Raw genomic sequence first — 17,666 nt, 5'->3', positions numbered from 1 at the left:
CGCCATACAGTTTCTCTCCTGTAACTTCTAAAAGTCAGTGGCAGGTATCATTCCACTTAATTCCCAAATACTTCATTTCACGTTTCGTAAGAACGTGGGCGTTCTCTCTTACATAACCATGATTTCATCATCACAGAATATATCACTGATACAGTATTGTGATGTCTTGTTTTTGTTCTGATTTCCCTAGTTGTCTCAGACATATCCTTTAGAGCCTCCCACACACACATATACACACACCCCGCCCATCTTTTAATCTGGACCCCATACAGAGATCACTTCCTGCATTTAGTTGTCATGTCTAATACTTTTTTAATTGTTATCAAAGCAATATTTTATTCGGTATTATTTTGGTTTTTCTCCTACTTACAGAAGTAATGCTTGTTAGTGCAGAAACTTTAACAAGGAAGTAAAATCATTAAATGGAAGTATGCTTCGACACAAGGACAAATGTTAGCATTTTATGTGGATTTTTAAAATTATTATTTGTGTGTGTGTGTGTGTGTACCTTCAAATCGGAAATGTTAGCATTTTAATGCATAGAACTCCTCTATTTTTCCGTGTATTTTATCATGTTTTATGTGCCCTAGCTGTGAAACAGCTTTGGCCACAACCCAGGCATCAAGTTAAGATCGACAAAGGACCCGGGCTATTCTGCCCTTCATTGATGTAAGAGCATCACCACCAATCAGGATGTCTAATATTTTTAAGCTTTTGTTTCCTCTCTATCTTCATCCCCATTGAAGGTTCTGCACTTCCCTTTTCTCTTTGCTTCCTCCTTGTTCCTCTTGATGCCAGAGTTTCAATGTTCTCATTGTCTTCACCCCCTGTAGTGCTGCAGCTGTCAAGAGGAAGATGGATCTCGATGTGGTTAACATGTTTGTGATTGCCGGAGGCACCCTGGCCATCCCCATCCTGGCCTTCGTAGCCTCATTTCTCCTGTGGCCTTCAGCGCTGATAAGAATCTATTACTGGTAAGCTAATTCATTTTATAATTGGACTTTTTAAGAGTCTTGTAATGGTGTCTTCTCAGCTTTGTTGTTCAGCATTTTATCATGAAAGAATTCAGTCTTGCAGAACAGTTGAAAGATGCTCATACTTTTTTTCATTTTGGAAGTAGTCTTAAAGAATTGGTGATGATAGTTTCTGTCCAGGTAGATTCTCAGGACTTTTATGGTGCCTTTATCTCTTGGCCACCCAGACCCCCAGTCACTGATATGATCTTTAGCAAGGATTGTATGTTCATCAATCCTTTGATATTTCCTGTCATTGGATGCTGACCTAGTGAGAACCTTACAGGTACAGCAGTGTGCACTTTAAAAAAAAAGAAAAAAGAATTGGACACATTGTAGGATTGGATTTCTGTATTTGAAGGATTACGGCCAAAGACTTTGGGGATGTCTCTGTAAATTGGCATAATATAGCTTATAAAGTCTGAATCTTAATTTGGTAAGTACTGTCTTGGGTCTTAAAGCTTGTGAATGGTGTCTAAGATACAATTATTTGCCTCTATTCACTCTGAGCAAAAGACTAAGGAGGAAACCAAAGACTGAAGGAACTCGTCTAAGGAGCAACGGTCTAGACAAACCATGGCCACTTCTACCCTGAGACCAGGAGAACTAGATGGTGCCCAGCACCCACCACTGATCACTCAGACCATAGCCACAATAGGTAGACTCTGATAGAATGTGAGGAAAATGTGAACCAGGACCTCACGTCCCTAAAGACATGAACCAGACCTACTATCCTGATTGAGATGAGAGGACTCCCAGAGACTTTTGATGAGATGCTTTTCAACCCTTGAATCAAAACAACCAAGCCCCAAGCAGAAGCATCACTGGGTGTGATGTTACTGACAGCATCAAAAGGAATATACAATTTTGTATTGTTTCATTAGAAATTTATTCTTATTCATAAAAGTATTCCTATTTTTAACATTTTTAATACTTATTTTAAATTTTTAAAGTAGGAGAGCTCTTATGGCCTAGAGGTAAGGAGTTGTGCTCCCACCCCAAAGGCAAACGGTTCAAATCCACCAGCCGCTCCATTGGAGACAGATGGGAGGTCTCCTCCCATGTGATTTACAGCCTCTGAAAACCCACAAGAGGGTCATCTATGAGGTAGTTTCAACTAGATGGCCTTTAATAATAGCAACATAGGTAGTTAAAAGAAAACCAACCAATTTTGTTTTGTTTTTTATTCACACCCATGTTTATTGCTGCCTTATTCACAATAGCAAAGAGATGGAAGCAAACAAAGGACCCATCAACAAATGAACAGATAGAGAAATAGAATACTATGCAGCACTGAAAAACAAAGAGACTCATAAAATGGTATACAAAATGGGTAACATGCTGGATGAAATATCTCAGCACAAAAGGGCAAATACTGCATAATGTCACTGTTATAAAACAGGACTGGCATTGGGAATTGGGGAGAAACTAAGGAAAGAGGGCATAAATAATGAACACTGCATTGGAGCAGAAGAGGGGAGAAATTGGATTTTTTGTTTTCCTTAGAAAAAACACACATACACAACAACTCAACTTGCATATAACAGTATACCTGTTGTTGTTGTGTATCACCTAATCAGAAACGTAAAACTCCTTTTCACTCCTCCTGTGCAATTATTGCCTCTGAAAACCCACTGGAGGGTTACCTATGTGTTTGTTCTGACTTGATGGTACACAACAACAACAACATGTTGTACAGTGTTTCACAGATTCTTGGTCATTTTTTGAAGTGATGCATAGTACTCCATTATATGAATATACCATTGTTTCTTTAGCCATTCTTCCATTGATGGACTCTTAGGTTGTTTCTTTCTCTTTGTCATTCTAAATAATGCCACAATGAACATAGGTGTGCATAGATCTGATATACCTAGTAATGAGATTACTGGATCAAATTATATTTCTAAGGAAGCATTGAACTGCTTTCCATAGTGGTTGCCCCATTTCACATTCCCACAAGCAGTGTATTAGTTCCAATCTCTCCACACCTTTAAGGTCAGCATTTATTGTTTGTTAGTGTATCAAACTTTGCTGTTGCTGGAATGTGGTGATAGCTCGTTGTTCTTTTGATTGGAATCTCCTTATTTGAGCTCTAGTGGCCTTGTTGGTAAAGCAGGGAATTCTAATCCACCAGCTTTTCTATGGGCGGTCTCCATTGGTGTGATTTATAGCTTCTAAACACCAGTGTGAAGGTCAGCGATGAATCAAGTCCAGCTCTGTGGCAATGAGCTATAATAACTAATGATGTGTTAGCCATCTGTATGTCTTGTTTTGTGAAGTGTGTTTCTATGGCCTTGTGTCCTGGTGGTAAGGAGTTGCACTGCTAACCCAAAGTGACCTGATTTGAATCTACCAGCTGCCCTGAGAGAAAAAGAAGGGCAGTCTCTTCTCATGCAGTTTACTTCCTCTGCAAACCTGCTGACGGGGCAGCTACGAGTCAGTTCAAAGTCCACAACACGTAACAACAGGATTAACAAACTTTTTTTTAAAGCAAGCAAACCAACCTAAAATCACTATTTAAATTTATTGTAAAAGAACGCTTTCTTCCTCACCCTACCAGATAAATAGGCCATGTTTTTGTTGTGTATTGTAGGGTTGGAACTGACCCATAGTTGACCTTCCAATGGGTTTTCAAAGACAGTTACTAACATGGGAGAAGATTGCCCATTCTTCTCCAGCAGAGCAACTGGTAACCTTGAACTGCACGAATTCAGGATTGCAGCACAACTTCTTGCCACTAGGCCACCAGCACTCCTAAAACTGGCCACTTACGCCATAAATAGTAAATGAACAAAAAGTAAAAATAAACACAATGACATTAAACATAATATCAGTTTAGCCTAGACACTGTTACCTACAGAGAATTCTCAGACTCCTTTCTCTTTGTTATAAAATGTCAGAGATGTTAAATGTGCAGCCCCAAAGACTAGAGGCTTCCTCCTTGATAGAACCAGGGGTGCTTGTGGAAAAGAGTGACTTTCTCATCATGTGCTTCAGTGACTTTTCATGCCATGTCCATTTGTTCTCTCACACCCACAGCATGCCCCCCTCCTCCACCGTGGGAAATACCGAAATAGACATCCTTCCTTCTCTCTGACATACATAAGCAGATTGTGAATGAGCCGGCCTTTTGGGGAGTTAGTGCCCACTTCTGTGCCCCGAGAGAAAGCCTTGCCTTGTGCCCTTTATCTGCCCTCGTTTCTGGCTCACTTTTGTTTCATTAGAGTGTGGAATTTTCCGCCTGCTAGCTGGGCTGTGATCCTTGAAAAGAAGCTAATTGAACAGAAAGGAACCTTTCGTCTCTTTCTATTGGGATGGTGTGGCCCCTTCAGAGGTCACCCAGGGCCCACCTCACTGACACCAAGCTGCAAAAGCACTGGTCCCCAGAAATTCTTTGCTGAGCCAGAGGCACCCGTGTGGCTCCTGGCATGGTGACCACAGTTGGGTACCTTCCCTCCACCTGCAGGCTAGCAGAGGCTCTCCAGACCTCCCCACACAAATACCATTTTTATCAAACAAATCAGACGGAAGCAGGGAATGCTGCTCACTCGTGTGGCCCGTCACCATGGATATGCTGCCTGCAGAGGCGTGATGACATCAGGGCTAATGCCACCCACCCACCTCTAGCTGAAGCCAGCCCCCATGCAGAACCTTCTGGGCCTACAGGGGAGAAGGTCTGCAGACTCAGAATCATGTTAGTATTTGATTTTTACAGAGAAAAAGAACTTGATAGCAAAGAAGTCACTTTGTGAGAAATGGAGCTGAAGTTCACATAAAGTAAAACTGACCTTTCCAAAGGATACAATTCAGTGACTTTTAGTATATTTACAATGCTGTGCAGCCATCACCACCAATTCTAGAACATCCGTCTGATTCTCCTCAAACAGAAAGTGTGAGCTTCTCACAGGCTGTTTCCAGTTGTCCCTCCATGTCCCCTGGCAACCGTTAATCTAGTTTTTGTCTCTTTCAAGTGTCTGTTCGGAACAATTTTTTTAAAAGTAGAATTGTATGGTATGTGCCCTTTCCATCTGGCTTTTTTCACTTCGGTTCCTGGATGATGCAAACAGTTTGCTCTGACCTGAATGAATCTACCCCGTAAAATCTATGAAGAAAGGCCTGAGGGTCTGCGGCCAGGAAACCCTGAGGAGCTTGATTCTGCTCCGAAGCACGGTGCAGTCACAGCTGCGGGTTTTTTCTTTCCCTTTAGCTTGCTATTTTTAAGGTACATCCATATTGCAGCATATATTGTTTTTGTTGTGTGCCATCGAGTTGGAACCGACCCATAGCTGACTCTCCAGCAGGTTTTCAGAGGCAGTTTAATCGCACGAGAGGAGATTGCCCATCCTTCTCTCACGGAGAAGCCAAACCATGTGCCTTTGGGATTGCAGTGCAGCTTCTTACCAGGAGGCCACCAGAGCTCCCCTGTAACACATAAAGTTTTTTGCCTTCAAGTCGGAATCAACCCATAGCTAACTGACCCTCCTGTGGGTTTTCAGAAGCAGTTAATTGTTTGGGAAGAGATTGCCCATCCTTCTGCAGGGGAGCTGGTGGCCTCGAACCACGTGCTTCGGGATTGCAGCAGGGCTTACAACCAGGCCACCAGAGCTCCCTCATAGCGTATAGTAGCACATCGTTTCTTTTCATGGCTGAAGAACATCCCACTGGGCGGATAAACTTTGCTCTGGTTTGGTGCCTTTGAGTCAACGTTGACTCCTGGCAGCCCCAGGTCGCCGAGTAGAACTGTCCTGGAAGGTGTTCTGGGTTGTCATCTCTGAGAGCACTTGGCCAGGTCTTTCCCTCGTGACCAACGTTCCAGGTAGTGGCTAGGCACCTAACCACTGTGCCACCAAGCCTCCTTCTGCATTTCTCCTCTTGACAGTCATGGGAATTGTTTAGACTTTTTGTCTTTTATGAATAAAGCTGCATAACATATAATTCACTTCTGTTTACAATACCATCCAGAATCCAGAAAGAGCAATGGATCAGAGCCCTTGCCCTTCATCATCTGACAGGACAGAGCCCACCCACACCTGTCACCTGGCTTAGAGGAATAGGACCAGAGGAGGAACACAGCCTTCTCTATATTGTGAACACAGATACACAGGTCGAGAAGAAAGCCAAGGGAGTTCTGGTGGCCTACTGGCAAGAAGCTGCACTGCAATCCTGAAGGTGCATGGTTCAAATCCACCAGATACTCTGCTGGAGAAGGAGGGGCAATCTCTTCCTGTGTCAGGTGGATCCAATTTGACAGTACACACAAAAAGGAAAATAATAATAATAATAATAATAATAGGAGAAAGCCAGCTGTTTAGGAAGCATAAATATCCTGGAAAATATTCTGGCTCATGATGTCTGGTGGCATTGTGGTTTGGCGGGTTATTATTATTGTCATCAAAATGCCACAGCAAAAAGCTGCAGGATGTCTTGTGGATGTCCCCACCCCACCAGCTGCACAGCTGCTTTCTTTCTTTTTTTATTTATTTTTTAAATTTTATTTTGTGTTTGTACCGTCAAATCAGATCTGACTGGTACAGGAGGAGATTGCCCCTCCTTCTCCAGCAGAGCATCTGGTGGCTTAGAACTGCATACCTCTGGGATTGCAGTGCTGCTCTTTGACAGCTTCTTTCTCTTGCCTCACTGCAAGTGACATTTACACAGCAGATGACATAGGATGAGCAGCTTTACCAGGAGTTTAGGAATCTTAAAGAACCCTTGTCATCTGCTGTTCAGTTGTAACTGACTCCTAGCTGATCCTCCGGTGAGTTTTCAGAGGCTGTAATTCACAGAAGGAGGTTTCCCAGCTTTCTGTCACAGAGTAGTTGGTGGCTTCAATGCACCTGCGTTTGGATTGGCAGTGCGACTCCTTACTCATTAAGCCACAGATCTCCCTGGGTAACCTTGTTGTTGTTGTTGTTATGTGCCGTCAAGTCAGTTACAATTCATAACAAGCCCCTGAACAGTGGATCTGAACCCTGTACCATCTTCGTCATCTCTGATACACTGAAATTAATTGTCACAGTCACTGTATCAGTCAGTCTTATTCAGGAACTTCCTCTCTTTTGCTAACCGATTCTCATATGATGTCCTTCTCCCAGGACCAGTCCTTCCTAACAATATGCCCAAAATATGTGAGGTGAAGCTTCATTATTCTTTACCTCCCAGGAGTGCCCAAGACATATTTATTTGTTCTTTTGGCAGTCCATAAGATATTCTTCTCCAGTATCACAATTCAAAGGCAAGAGAAACCCTTAGCCATGGCTAATCATCCGGAGACCTTCAGTTACCAGTGGGGGCAGCCTGCAGACCTGGGTGGGTCAGAGTATTTTCAGGATTGTTACATGAACAAGAAACAGCAGTCAACAGAGGCAGCATTTTCCCCTCTCCCACCCTCACCCCCCCCTTCTACAGGAGTGTGTGAAGGGGTGTGAGATGAAAACTCCTCAGCTTCCCTCTGGAATCTTCCTTGTCAAGCCAACATCTTAGCTCTTCAGGGAGCAGGTGTCCCTGAAGGCTGCAGACCGTTTTCAGAGCAGCTCTCCCTGGGACGGAGTGTCCCTGGAGTCTGTCCACCCCGTTTCCCCAGTGATCTGCCTGCAGGAGGTGCCAGGGCTTCATCACAAGGCAGAGAGAAGCCTCAGTGGGGATGCTGTGGTCGTGGTGTGTGACATTGGGGGCAGCTGGTTTTCCTTGTCGCTTGAAAATACCCAACACTTTGTATAAGATGAAAAAAAATGATATTTTTCCTAATATTTTTGTTTTCCAAAGATAATCAGGATGAGAAATCATGAATATAAAAAGGGAGAAAGATAAAAAAGGAATGTAAATAAACAAAAAAATCTGACATTGTTTGCAGGTGATGTGATTATATACATAGAAAACCTCAAAGAATCAAAACTATTAATTAAAATTATTAATGAACTCATTAATAATTTTTTATTAATTAATTCATTAACATTGATAATTGAACTGCCAAGGTTGCTGAAGGCAAGATCGGGAAACAAAACCCACTTCTATTTCTATATGTATTAGCAGCAAACACAGATGAAAATTATTTTTCAGTGAAAGCTCTTATAATAGATAGCATCATTAACAAACACAAGATACTGAAGAATACTCGAGAAAAGAACCTGATGAAAGACAGATTTTTTCATTGTTTTGACAGCCCATCGTTGGCATTGTAATGCAGAGCATCAATTCTTTTTCGGTCTTCCTTCTTCACTGCTGAGTTTTCACACACGTGTTTGAGGTGGTTGAAAATACCACGGCTCAGTTCGGGTACACTTTGTCTTCAGTTTGGCATCCTTGCTCTTGAACTTTAAGGAAGTCTTCTGCAGCCAATTTGCTCAGTGCTGTATGCTCATTGATTTCTCAACTGCCTCTCCCATGAGTGTTGACTGTGGATGCAAGTAAAATGAAATCCTTGCTAATGTCAATCTTTTCTCCATTTATTGTGTTGTTGCTTATTGGCCAAGTTGTGAGAACTTTGTTTCTTTTAAAAATGCATTGTTTTTATTGCATTCAGGCAAAAGTTTCTAGAACAAATTGATATTCCATTCAGCAATTTTCCCCCACTCAACAATTTATGCATCTATTGTTTTGTAACATTAGTTGCAGTTCTATCAATGTCAAAACATGTCCATCTTCTCTAAGTTCTCTGTATTCATTTGTCCTTCTGTCCTGTCATTTTCAGTTGTCTGAGCCTTAATTATGCCATAAATACCACCTTTTTGGGTCTACTTGGTTTAGTTGCCCTATGAAGTACATGCTTCTCTTGTTACCTTTATAGTCTTGTCTGCTGTTTGACTATAAAGTTGAGCCCCAAGGGTAGCTTCAGTTCTGGGTTTGAGGGATGTCTAAGAGCTACAGTCTTGGGGGTTTTCCAGTCTCCATCAGACTAGTTAGTCTCACATTTTTTATGACTTTGGATCTTGTTCTACAATTTGCTCCTGTTCTGTCCAGGACCTTCTATTGCACTCCCACAGGCTGGTTGGTAGTGGTGGCCAGGTATTCTCTTGTTCTGGTTTTGGGGTAATGGAGGCTGTGGTTGGTGTGGTCCATTAATCCTTTGGACCAGTCATTTCCTTGGGTTTTGGATCTACTTTATTTTTATTTCCTCTGGAGGAAGAAGAACCATTGATTTCCCTTAGGTGGCTCCACACCAGTTTATAAAACTCCAGTCATGGTTGGCCACGGGAGGCTGGAGACCGTGGTGAGCTGTGTTATGCCAGTCAATGGAGCTGGCCCTGGACTGTGGTCCTTAGCCCAGAGAGTTTGATTATGGCTAAGAAACTGTCATAACTTCAGCCCCTGTTGGTGTACTAGGTTGCTGTTTGATTAACGTGCTGGTGCATTGCTTCTCCGAATCATAGTGACACACAGCTTGCCCAGTCCTGTGCCATGCATTTTTACAGCATATACAAATACTAAGTCAAAGAGTCCTCTGCCCAACCTGTCTAGACAGGTGGATGTTGTCTTAATCACCTGGTCAACCTGTGTGTCTGCCTGTGTATGCACTTGTAGATTATTTGTTGTTCCTGACATGCAGGATTCTGTATGTGATTGCGTTGACCTTGATTATCTGCACCTCTGTGCATCTCTCAGTGTTATCCTTTGCCTTAGAATATTGTGCTGATATTTTGTTTTCTTTTTGCGGAAGTCTAATCTATAGCTGTTGTCTCGGAGCCTCATCAGACAGCGCTTCCAGCCCTCTTTGCTTACAGCAAATAAGATCATTTATCTGCAGTTCATAGGCTGTTAATAATGAGTCTCTAATCTTGATACCACATTATTCATCATGTCTTCCAATTCCCAAGCTCAGTATATAGATCAAACAAGTATGGTGAAAGGATACAGCCCTGACACATACCTTTCCTGATCTTGAAGCAATATCCTTATGTTCTCTTCAAATGACTGCCTCTTGGTCTATGTATAGGTTCTGCATGAGCTCAATTAAGTGTTCTGGGATTCCCATTCTTAACATTGGGAAGATTTGTTATGACCTGTGTGGTTGAATGCCTTTGCATAGGTAATAAAACACAGATAGGCATCTTTCTGGTATTCTCTGCTTTTAGCCAAAATCTATCCGACATCCAGCAGTGAAAGCCCTCATGTTGTTGTTATGTGCCATCGTTGTTTGTGATTCATAGCAAACTTATATACAATAGCTCCGAACCCTGTTCTGTCTTGAGCCAATTCCGTTGTCTTAGACACACCTACCTTTTACTCTACCTACTCTACCTACTATCACTCTAGTCCCTGAGTCAATCCATCTCATCCAGGGTCTTCTTCTCTTACACTGACCCTCCACTTTTCCGAGCATGATATCCACCTCTAAAGACTAATCCCTCCGTATGTGAGATAAAGCTTCAAAATTTTTGCCTCCAAGGAGCAACCTGGCTTCACCTTCTCTGGGAAAGACCTGTTTGTTGTCTTAGCAGTCCAAGGTATGTTCAAGACTCTTCTTTAGCACCACACTCAAAAGCTTTGATTCTTCAGAAGATATTATTTCACTCAGCATAATGTCCTCCAAGGTCAACCATTTTGAATAACATTGCATGAGTTCCTTGTTTTTCTTTTTTGGGGATTTCCATTCATTCATTGTTGTACTTTTCACCCCCCCCCCATTTCTCCTCTCCCCAGTACACTCCCCTCTTTGAAAAGTAAAAGAAAAATTCTTTCATTCTTTTACAATCCCTCCCCCAGGTCCACTTCACTATGCAGCCTTCACTCTGGACTCCTGTCATGACAAAAATACCTAATCACATATCCTTTTTTAAACAGTTTTCTCCCTCATCTGTTTCAATGCAGTATACATTATTTATCCCATCTTTCTCAGTCTCCCCCTAGCCCCAATGTTTTACGACAGTGTGCCATGCAGTATTTGTCCTTTTGTCACTGAGATACTTCACTCAGCATAATGTCCTCCAGGGTCACCCATTTTGAATAATATTGCATGAGTTCCTTGTTTTTCAAAGTAGCGTAGTATTCCATTGTGTGAATATACCACAGCTTCTCTATCCATTCGTTTGTTGATGGACACTTAGGTTGTTTCCAACTCCTTGCTATTGTGAACAAAGCCGCAATAAACATGGGTGTGCATATAGCTGCCTGGGTGGCAGTTATGGATTCTTTAGGGTATATTCCCAGTAATGGAATTTCTGGGTCAAATGGTATCTCTATGTGCAACTTTTTGAGAGAGCACCATACAGCCTTCCTTAGTGGTTGCACCATTTTACACTCCCACCAACAGTGAATAAGGGTTCCAGTTTCTCCGCAACCTCGCCAGCATTTGTTGTTTGCTGTTCTGTTAAATTTTGCTGTCCTTACTGGAGTGAGATGATATCTCATAGTTGTTTTTCACATCTATTCTTGAAATGATGCAAGTGGAACTATTCAAGGTTATTCTTTGTCCCTGATAGCCTTGTTTTCATTTATTCTGCTTCCACTTGAACTTGCATATGAATAAGTGAAGTCATATATTGTAGTCAGCCTCTGACCTTGTATTTGACTGATGATATCGAGCTTTGCCACCCTATCATTTCACAGAGGTAGTGAATTTGATTCCTGTGTATCCCATGTGGCAAGTCCACATGTATAGTTACTGTTAATGTAGTTGAAAAAATGTGTTTCCAATGAATAGATTGTTAGTCTTGCAAAATTCTATCATATGACTTCCAGCTTAATTTCTATCACCAAGGTCATATTCTCCTAATATTGATCCTTCTTTGTTTTCAACTTTTACATTAAAATATCAAACTATTAAAGAATTTTGACTCTCTGCTTGATGAATTTTAGACTGTAGAGGCTAGTAAAAGTTTTCCTTTTCTTCAGCTTTGGCAGTAGGAATTGGTGTATAAATTTGAAGAAGAGTCATATTAATTGTTCTTCTTCCAAGGCATATGCATTTTTCCTACATGACAGTGTGGTCCTGTGGAACAGATCTTGAAATGTTCTTTTTAACAATGAATAGTACATCGTTTCCCTTCACTTTGTCCTTCTAATTCCTTTTGTCATTCTGGCATGGTAGACAGTAACAGCCAATAACAATCCTTTCCAGTGTACTCATACCTAGACTAAGGAACCTTGGTGGCATAGGGAGCTCTGGTGGCTTAGTCTATGTGGGGTGTGATCCTGCTGGCCCACTCTGGTGATTCAAATCCACAGTGGCTCCATGGGGTAAAGATGGGCAGAAGATCTGTTTCCATTTGATTTCCAGTTTCTTTGAAAACCCCTGGAGGGTCAGCTATGAATTGGTTCCAACTTGTTATCAGAGCATGTTTTAGAGTGTGGAATATGCTGGCCTCCTAACGGAAAGGTACCAACCAGTTCAAGAAAGCAAGCTAGGCAGTCTCCTCCTGTAGATGTACGACCTCAGGGACCTGAGGGAGGGTTGTCGTATATCAGAATCAGCTTGGTCGTGATCGGCCTGGTGTTTTAGTTTATCGTTTGAGGAGGTAGGTCTTCTCCAGTCATATTTTGAGTATTTTCCAGCGTGAAGAGTTCATCTCTCCACACTCTATCACACAACATTTCGCTATCATTCAAGTTTTCATTGACCGATTTTTTTACAAGTTGATTGCGAGGCTCTTTTCTCTAGCCTGTCTTAGTGTGGAAACACCACTGAGCCTTGCCCACTATAGGTGACGCTTCTGGTACCTAAAAATCTGGTGGCATCGTTTCCAGCGTCACAGCAACATGCAGGTCACCACAGTAAAGACAAACTGACAAGTGGTGGTGGAACTTTTTATTTTGGCTTGGGGGTATTTTGAGGTGGTTGGGTTTCCCCCCCAAGTATTACTCTATTTTTTTTTAATGTTGTTGCTGTTGAATACTGTTGAGTCAGAGCCAACTCATAGCTAACCCTCTAGTGGGTTTTCAGAGACAGTAAATCCCACAGGAGATTGCCCATCAGGTTGCAGCAGGTGGATTAGAAACATGTACCTTCAATCTGGCAGCTCAACTCCTTAACACTAAGCCATCAGAGCGCCCTTGTTTCTTTAATAGCATTTAATAAGCTGGTTATTAAATTTATAAGAAGCCAAGAACAAGTTAAGCTAGGCAGTCTTGAGAGAGAACAATGCTAAATGATTTACATATCAGCTGTCAAGATTAATTCTAAAGCTATAACAAGTAAAGTCAATGGGAAGTTGGCAAAAGGAGGCACAAATAAAACAATGCAGAGTCCATTGTCCTATGAACACAGAGTTACTTGATTTATAACAAAGAGCTCTGCGCTGAAGCTGGAAAGGGGACTGAGACAACTAGATGTTTTTATAGAAGAAAATGGGATTTTTTAATTTCTATCCTCAGCAGAATGCCTTGAATGTCCATTTACTAAGGAAGAGATAAAAGGTATATATATCTACATAATGACTATTACTCACCCTTCCCAAGGAATGAAGTACTTCTACTTGCTACAACATGGATAGGCTGTGAGAACACAGACATAGAAGGCTGCATGTTGGACAGCCCCATTTACGTTGAAAGAATCCAAAATAAGCAAATCGATAGACAGAAGATAGGTTAGCGGTTATCAGAGGCTGAAGGAAAGGTGCAGTGGGAAATGGCTTCATGGATATGGGATTTCCATTTCTTTCTTGAGTGAAAGTTTATAAATTATAGCACTTTTTCATCCAATCATTCATACTCTTTTTACTTTGTTAATTATACTTGATAACTGATTAATGAGTAATGAATTGCATTAATTACGTTAAGATCAAAATTTTAATTAACATTAAGATCAAAGGCTACAGCCTTCAATGTGGATCACCTCTGAAAATCAAGAAGACACAAATCCTCACCACTGGGCCAATAGTCAACATCATGATGGATGGAGAGAAGATTGTAGATTTTATTTTGCTGAGTCAAAGTGGCACACCCTTGGTACCAGAGTCAAGAATTCAAAAGACATTGCATTGGGAAAATCTGCTGTTAGGAGCTGCTCCAGAGTACTGAATGGAAATGCTTCTGTTTAAAGACTTAAGTGTGCCTGATCCTGTGCACTGACTGTGCATCTGAAAGTTGGACAGTGAACAAAGAATACAGAAGAAGACTATTCCTTTGAGTTGTGTGTTAAGGAAGAACATTGAATATCCCATAGACTGTCAAAAGAACAAACAGATATGTCTTAGAGAAAGTGCATCCACGGTGCTCAATAGAGGCAAGGATGGTGAAACTGCATCTCAACTATTTTGGGCATGTGGTTAGAAGGGGCCAGTTCTTGGGAAGGGAAGATCAGTAAAACACCAGGAGATGCAATGACACAGTGGCAGTGTAACAGTGGGCTCAAGTGTATCAGAGATGGTGTGGATGGCACCAGATAGGGCAGGGTTCAGATCCATTGATCACAGGGTCACTGTGAGTCATGGTCAACCTGACGGCACCTACCAGCAACAACAATTAATAATTACAGTGTCTGATCAGCTCATTATTATCTATTTCCTTTCTTCCTGTTTATCAATTTATTACATTTTACTTCCCTCTCCTTTCTTTCCCATCCAACTTAAATATCCAAGATTGATGCTATGTGTAAACCTTTCTTTAAGTTTTTATAGTGGTTTTTGTTGTGTGCCATCAAGTCAGAACCGACCCATAGCTGACCCTCCAGCAGGTTTTCTAAGGTAGTTAATCACAGGGGAAGAGATTGCCCACCCTTCTCCCACGAAGCAGATGGTGGATTTGAACCATGTACCTTCAGGATTGCAGCATAGCTTCTTACCACTAGTCCACCAGTAGTCTTAAGCAAAAATTGCCTTTCTGGGGCTGACTTATGTTACTGAGAATCATTTTTTCTAGATTCATCCACCTTGTCTAAGAATTCTTGATCTTCCTGTTGAGGTGATAAAAATGTTATCAAATTAGGTTAATAAACTAAAAGCCACTGGCTTGTACAGTTGGAAGTGGAATATGAATGGAATATGAATGCTCTTCTCTAGAAGGTCCTGTTCCCTAGAAGACACTTTGTAGCACGAGGACCCTTGGTTTAGGAAACTTTTCTCTAGAAGAGTTTTACAAAGGTTCCATTTTTGTGCTTCTCTCTCTATTTGGGTCACTAGTGGCTTCTGCCCCTGAAATAAGAGGAATCAGGCTCTTGGACTGAGAATGTCTGGCTGTAAAGGATCTTGCTCTTGAGACATGGACTTGGCTCACCTTCATTCTTCTCTTTGTTAATATTCCAATAGGGGAGATACTCTAATCTCTGTCTTTGTGATGTTTATGAATTAGAGGTAACTTACCCTCTGTTATCCTTAAATCAACCAAATCCAAACAAAGCAAGGGTTGGTTTTTTCCCCTATCTGGACTATTGTTTTTTTTTATAATCGCTAGCTGACTTTTGAGTCTTCTTCCCACATTTTCTGTTGTTTTAAACAAAAGATTGAATGAAAATTTACCAAGAAAAATGATTGTTTCAATTCAATTGTTTAAATACCTTTTGTTTTATAGCATTAATGGCTAAAAAAAAAGTAAGCATGCTTTTCCTACTCCTTCCCTGTAATTAGTTTTTATTAATCTGTCTCTCCTATCCTTTCCTGCCTTTAAGGGTTTATCCTTGAGCAAATGTTCTTTTGACCTCATGTGATTGATTTTTCTAAGATGTGATTTCCTGTTATTGCTCATCTGGTAGTTGTTGTTATGTGCAGCTGAGTAGAAACCCATTCATAGCTGATCCTTTGACAGGTTTTCAGAGGCCATACTTCTTTCTGTCTTGGAGCAGCTGGTGAATTCGAATCACCTGTCTTTGGGTTAGCAGCACAACTCTTTACCCACTAGGCCATAGGCCCCATGTATATGTTGTCTGTTGAGCTCCAGGACCAGATTTAAAGGGTATCTAAAAGCCATAATCTCAGAGGTTCCACCAGCCTCCATTGAACCAGTGAGCCTGGCCTTTGTGATTTTTTTTTTTTAAATTTTGTTCTGATTTTTCCTACTTTGTCCAAGATCTTTGACTATGATCCCTTTTAGAATGGCCAACTGTAGAAGCTGGGTACCATGTAGTTCTGGTCCCAGGGTCCTGGAATTTAAGTTCAAGTGAGTTCTTGCCACTTGATCAGTGAACAGTTCATTTGCTATTGTTGAAAATAGTAGATATCTAGCTCCTTATTTCCACGGCCTTGGCATAGTTCTACAATGAATGTGTTAATGAGAACATAGAAAAGCACTCCTAGGGTTTTGTGGGCGTTTTTGTTGGGGTTTGTGTGTGTACATATATATGTTGTTGTTGTTGTTAAGTGCCATTGAGTTGTAGACAACTCATAGTGACCCTATGAACGAAACACCTGAACACTTGTATAACTTTCATCGTTTCTCCAGGTTCATAGTTTCCAGAGGCAAGCTGTTTTGGAAGTGGATGCCACTCCTGCTTCCAAGCTTGTTTTAATTGGGGAGCTCCACCAAACACTGTCCACCATGGGTAACCATTATCCCATTTGACACATCAGTGTCACAGTGTTTAGCATCACAGCAATCTCGGGTTACCTCTGTACAGCAAATGGACAAACCAGTGCTGTACCACTTAGAAGAATGTTTGATCAAAAACAATTAAAACCGGGCCTGAGGGCCACAAAAGTCACCCCTTTGGCTTGGTAGCATCACTTTCTGTCCACTAGGCCAACAGAGCATAGACACTTAAAATTAATAGAGTCAGCTGTTACCCAGTGCCAAAGTACCACCGTCCATTGGAATTTGGACTAGTCCCAGGGAATTCTTTTGGCTTTAAACAGTATACCTTTGGGATTGCAGCACAGCTGCTTACCACTAGGCCACCAGATTGGTAAGGAATTGCACTGCCAAGGCAAAGACACATGGTTCGAATCCACTAGCTGCTCCATGGAAGAAAGATGAGCAGTCTCCTGTGTAATTTACTTCCTCTGAAAACCTGTTGGAGGGTTGGCAATGGGTTGAAGGTAAACAACAGCAATGAGGAGCTCCACCTGGTCATGAAGAAGTCTGCAGCTCCTGAGCCGGACATTCGCACTGTCCTTCCAGACCCTTCTCCCTTCCCTCTGGGTTCAGATCACACGTGTTGATTTCTATTCCTGTGCCCCTGCCTTGCTCATCTCATGGCACACCTTATGCCATTGTCTCCAACGTGTAGATCCAAGCTTCCAAGTTATTGTTAGGTGCCCTGGGTCGGCTCCAGCTCATAGGGCCATGTATACAACAGCCAGGTAAGCTGCCCTGTCCAGTGTCATCCTCACAGCCTCTGTTAAACTTATTGCTGCAGTCATTATGTTGACCACCTTGTTGAGAATTTTCCTCTTTTTTGCCGACCTTCTACTCACATCTCATCTTTTCTATAGTTTGCCCAGCTTCTCCTTGAGAATAGTTTGTAGTAGAGCTGGGCTGATTCTGAAAATGATACACAGGGAGAGCATTTGCCCATGTTGTTGCTGTTGTTGTGTGCCATTGAGTCAGAACTGATGCATAGCTTGCCCTCCAGCAGATTTTCAGAGGTTATAAATTACGTGGGAGGAATTGTCCAGCTTTCTCCCATGGAGCACTTGGTGGATTCAAATTATGTGCCTTTGAGATTGCATCCAGCTTTTTTCCACTAGATATAGCTATCCTAAGAATTTTCGTTAGTGCTACTTTATTTTTTCCAGCATCAGTTCTTCCACCCAGTATGTACATATCAATCTTTTGACTTTCTTAGCA

General features: G+C 41.7%; 1 protein-coding gene across 1 annotated transcript in view; it reads left to right on the top strand.

Moving 5' to 3' along the window:
* The first annotated feature begins 852 nt into the window (after positions 1-852).
* ABHD6 (abhydrolase domain containing 6) overlaps positions 853-17,666 on the top strand; it is a 36,744-nt gene continuing 19,930 nt past the window's right edge. The window contains exon 1 of the mRNA XM_006892204.1: positions 853-974. Coding sequence (XP_006892266.1) covers positions 856-974 — 119 coding nt within the window. The 5' untranslated portion in view covers positions 853-855. The remainder of the gene's footprint in view (positions 975-17,666) is intronic.

This window comes from Elephantulus edwardii, unplaced genomic scaffold (genome assembly GCF_000299155.1).
Source record: "Elephantulus edwardii isolate Elephantulus edwardi_28Jun2011 unplaced genomic scaffold, EleEdw1.0 scaffold00113, whole genome shotgun sequence".
NCBI classification, from domain to species: Eukaryota; Metazoa; Chordata; class Mammalia; order Macroscelidea; family Macroscelididae; genus Elephantulus; species Elephantulus edwardii.
This window is presented reverse-complemented; position numbering and strand designations above follow the sequence as displayed.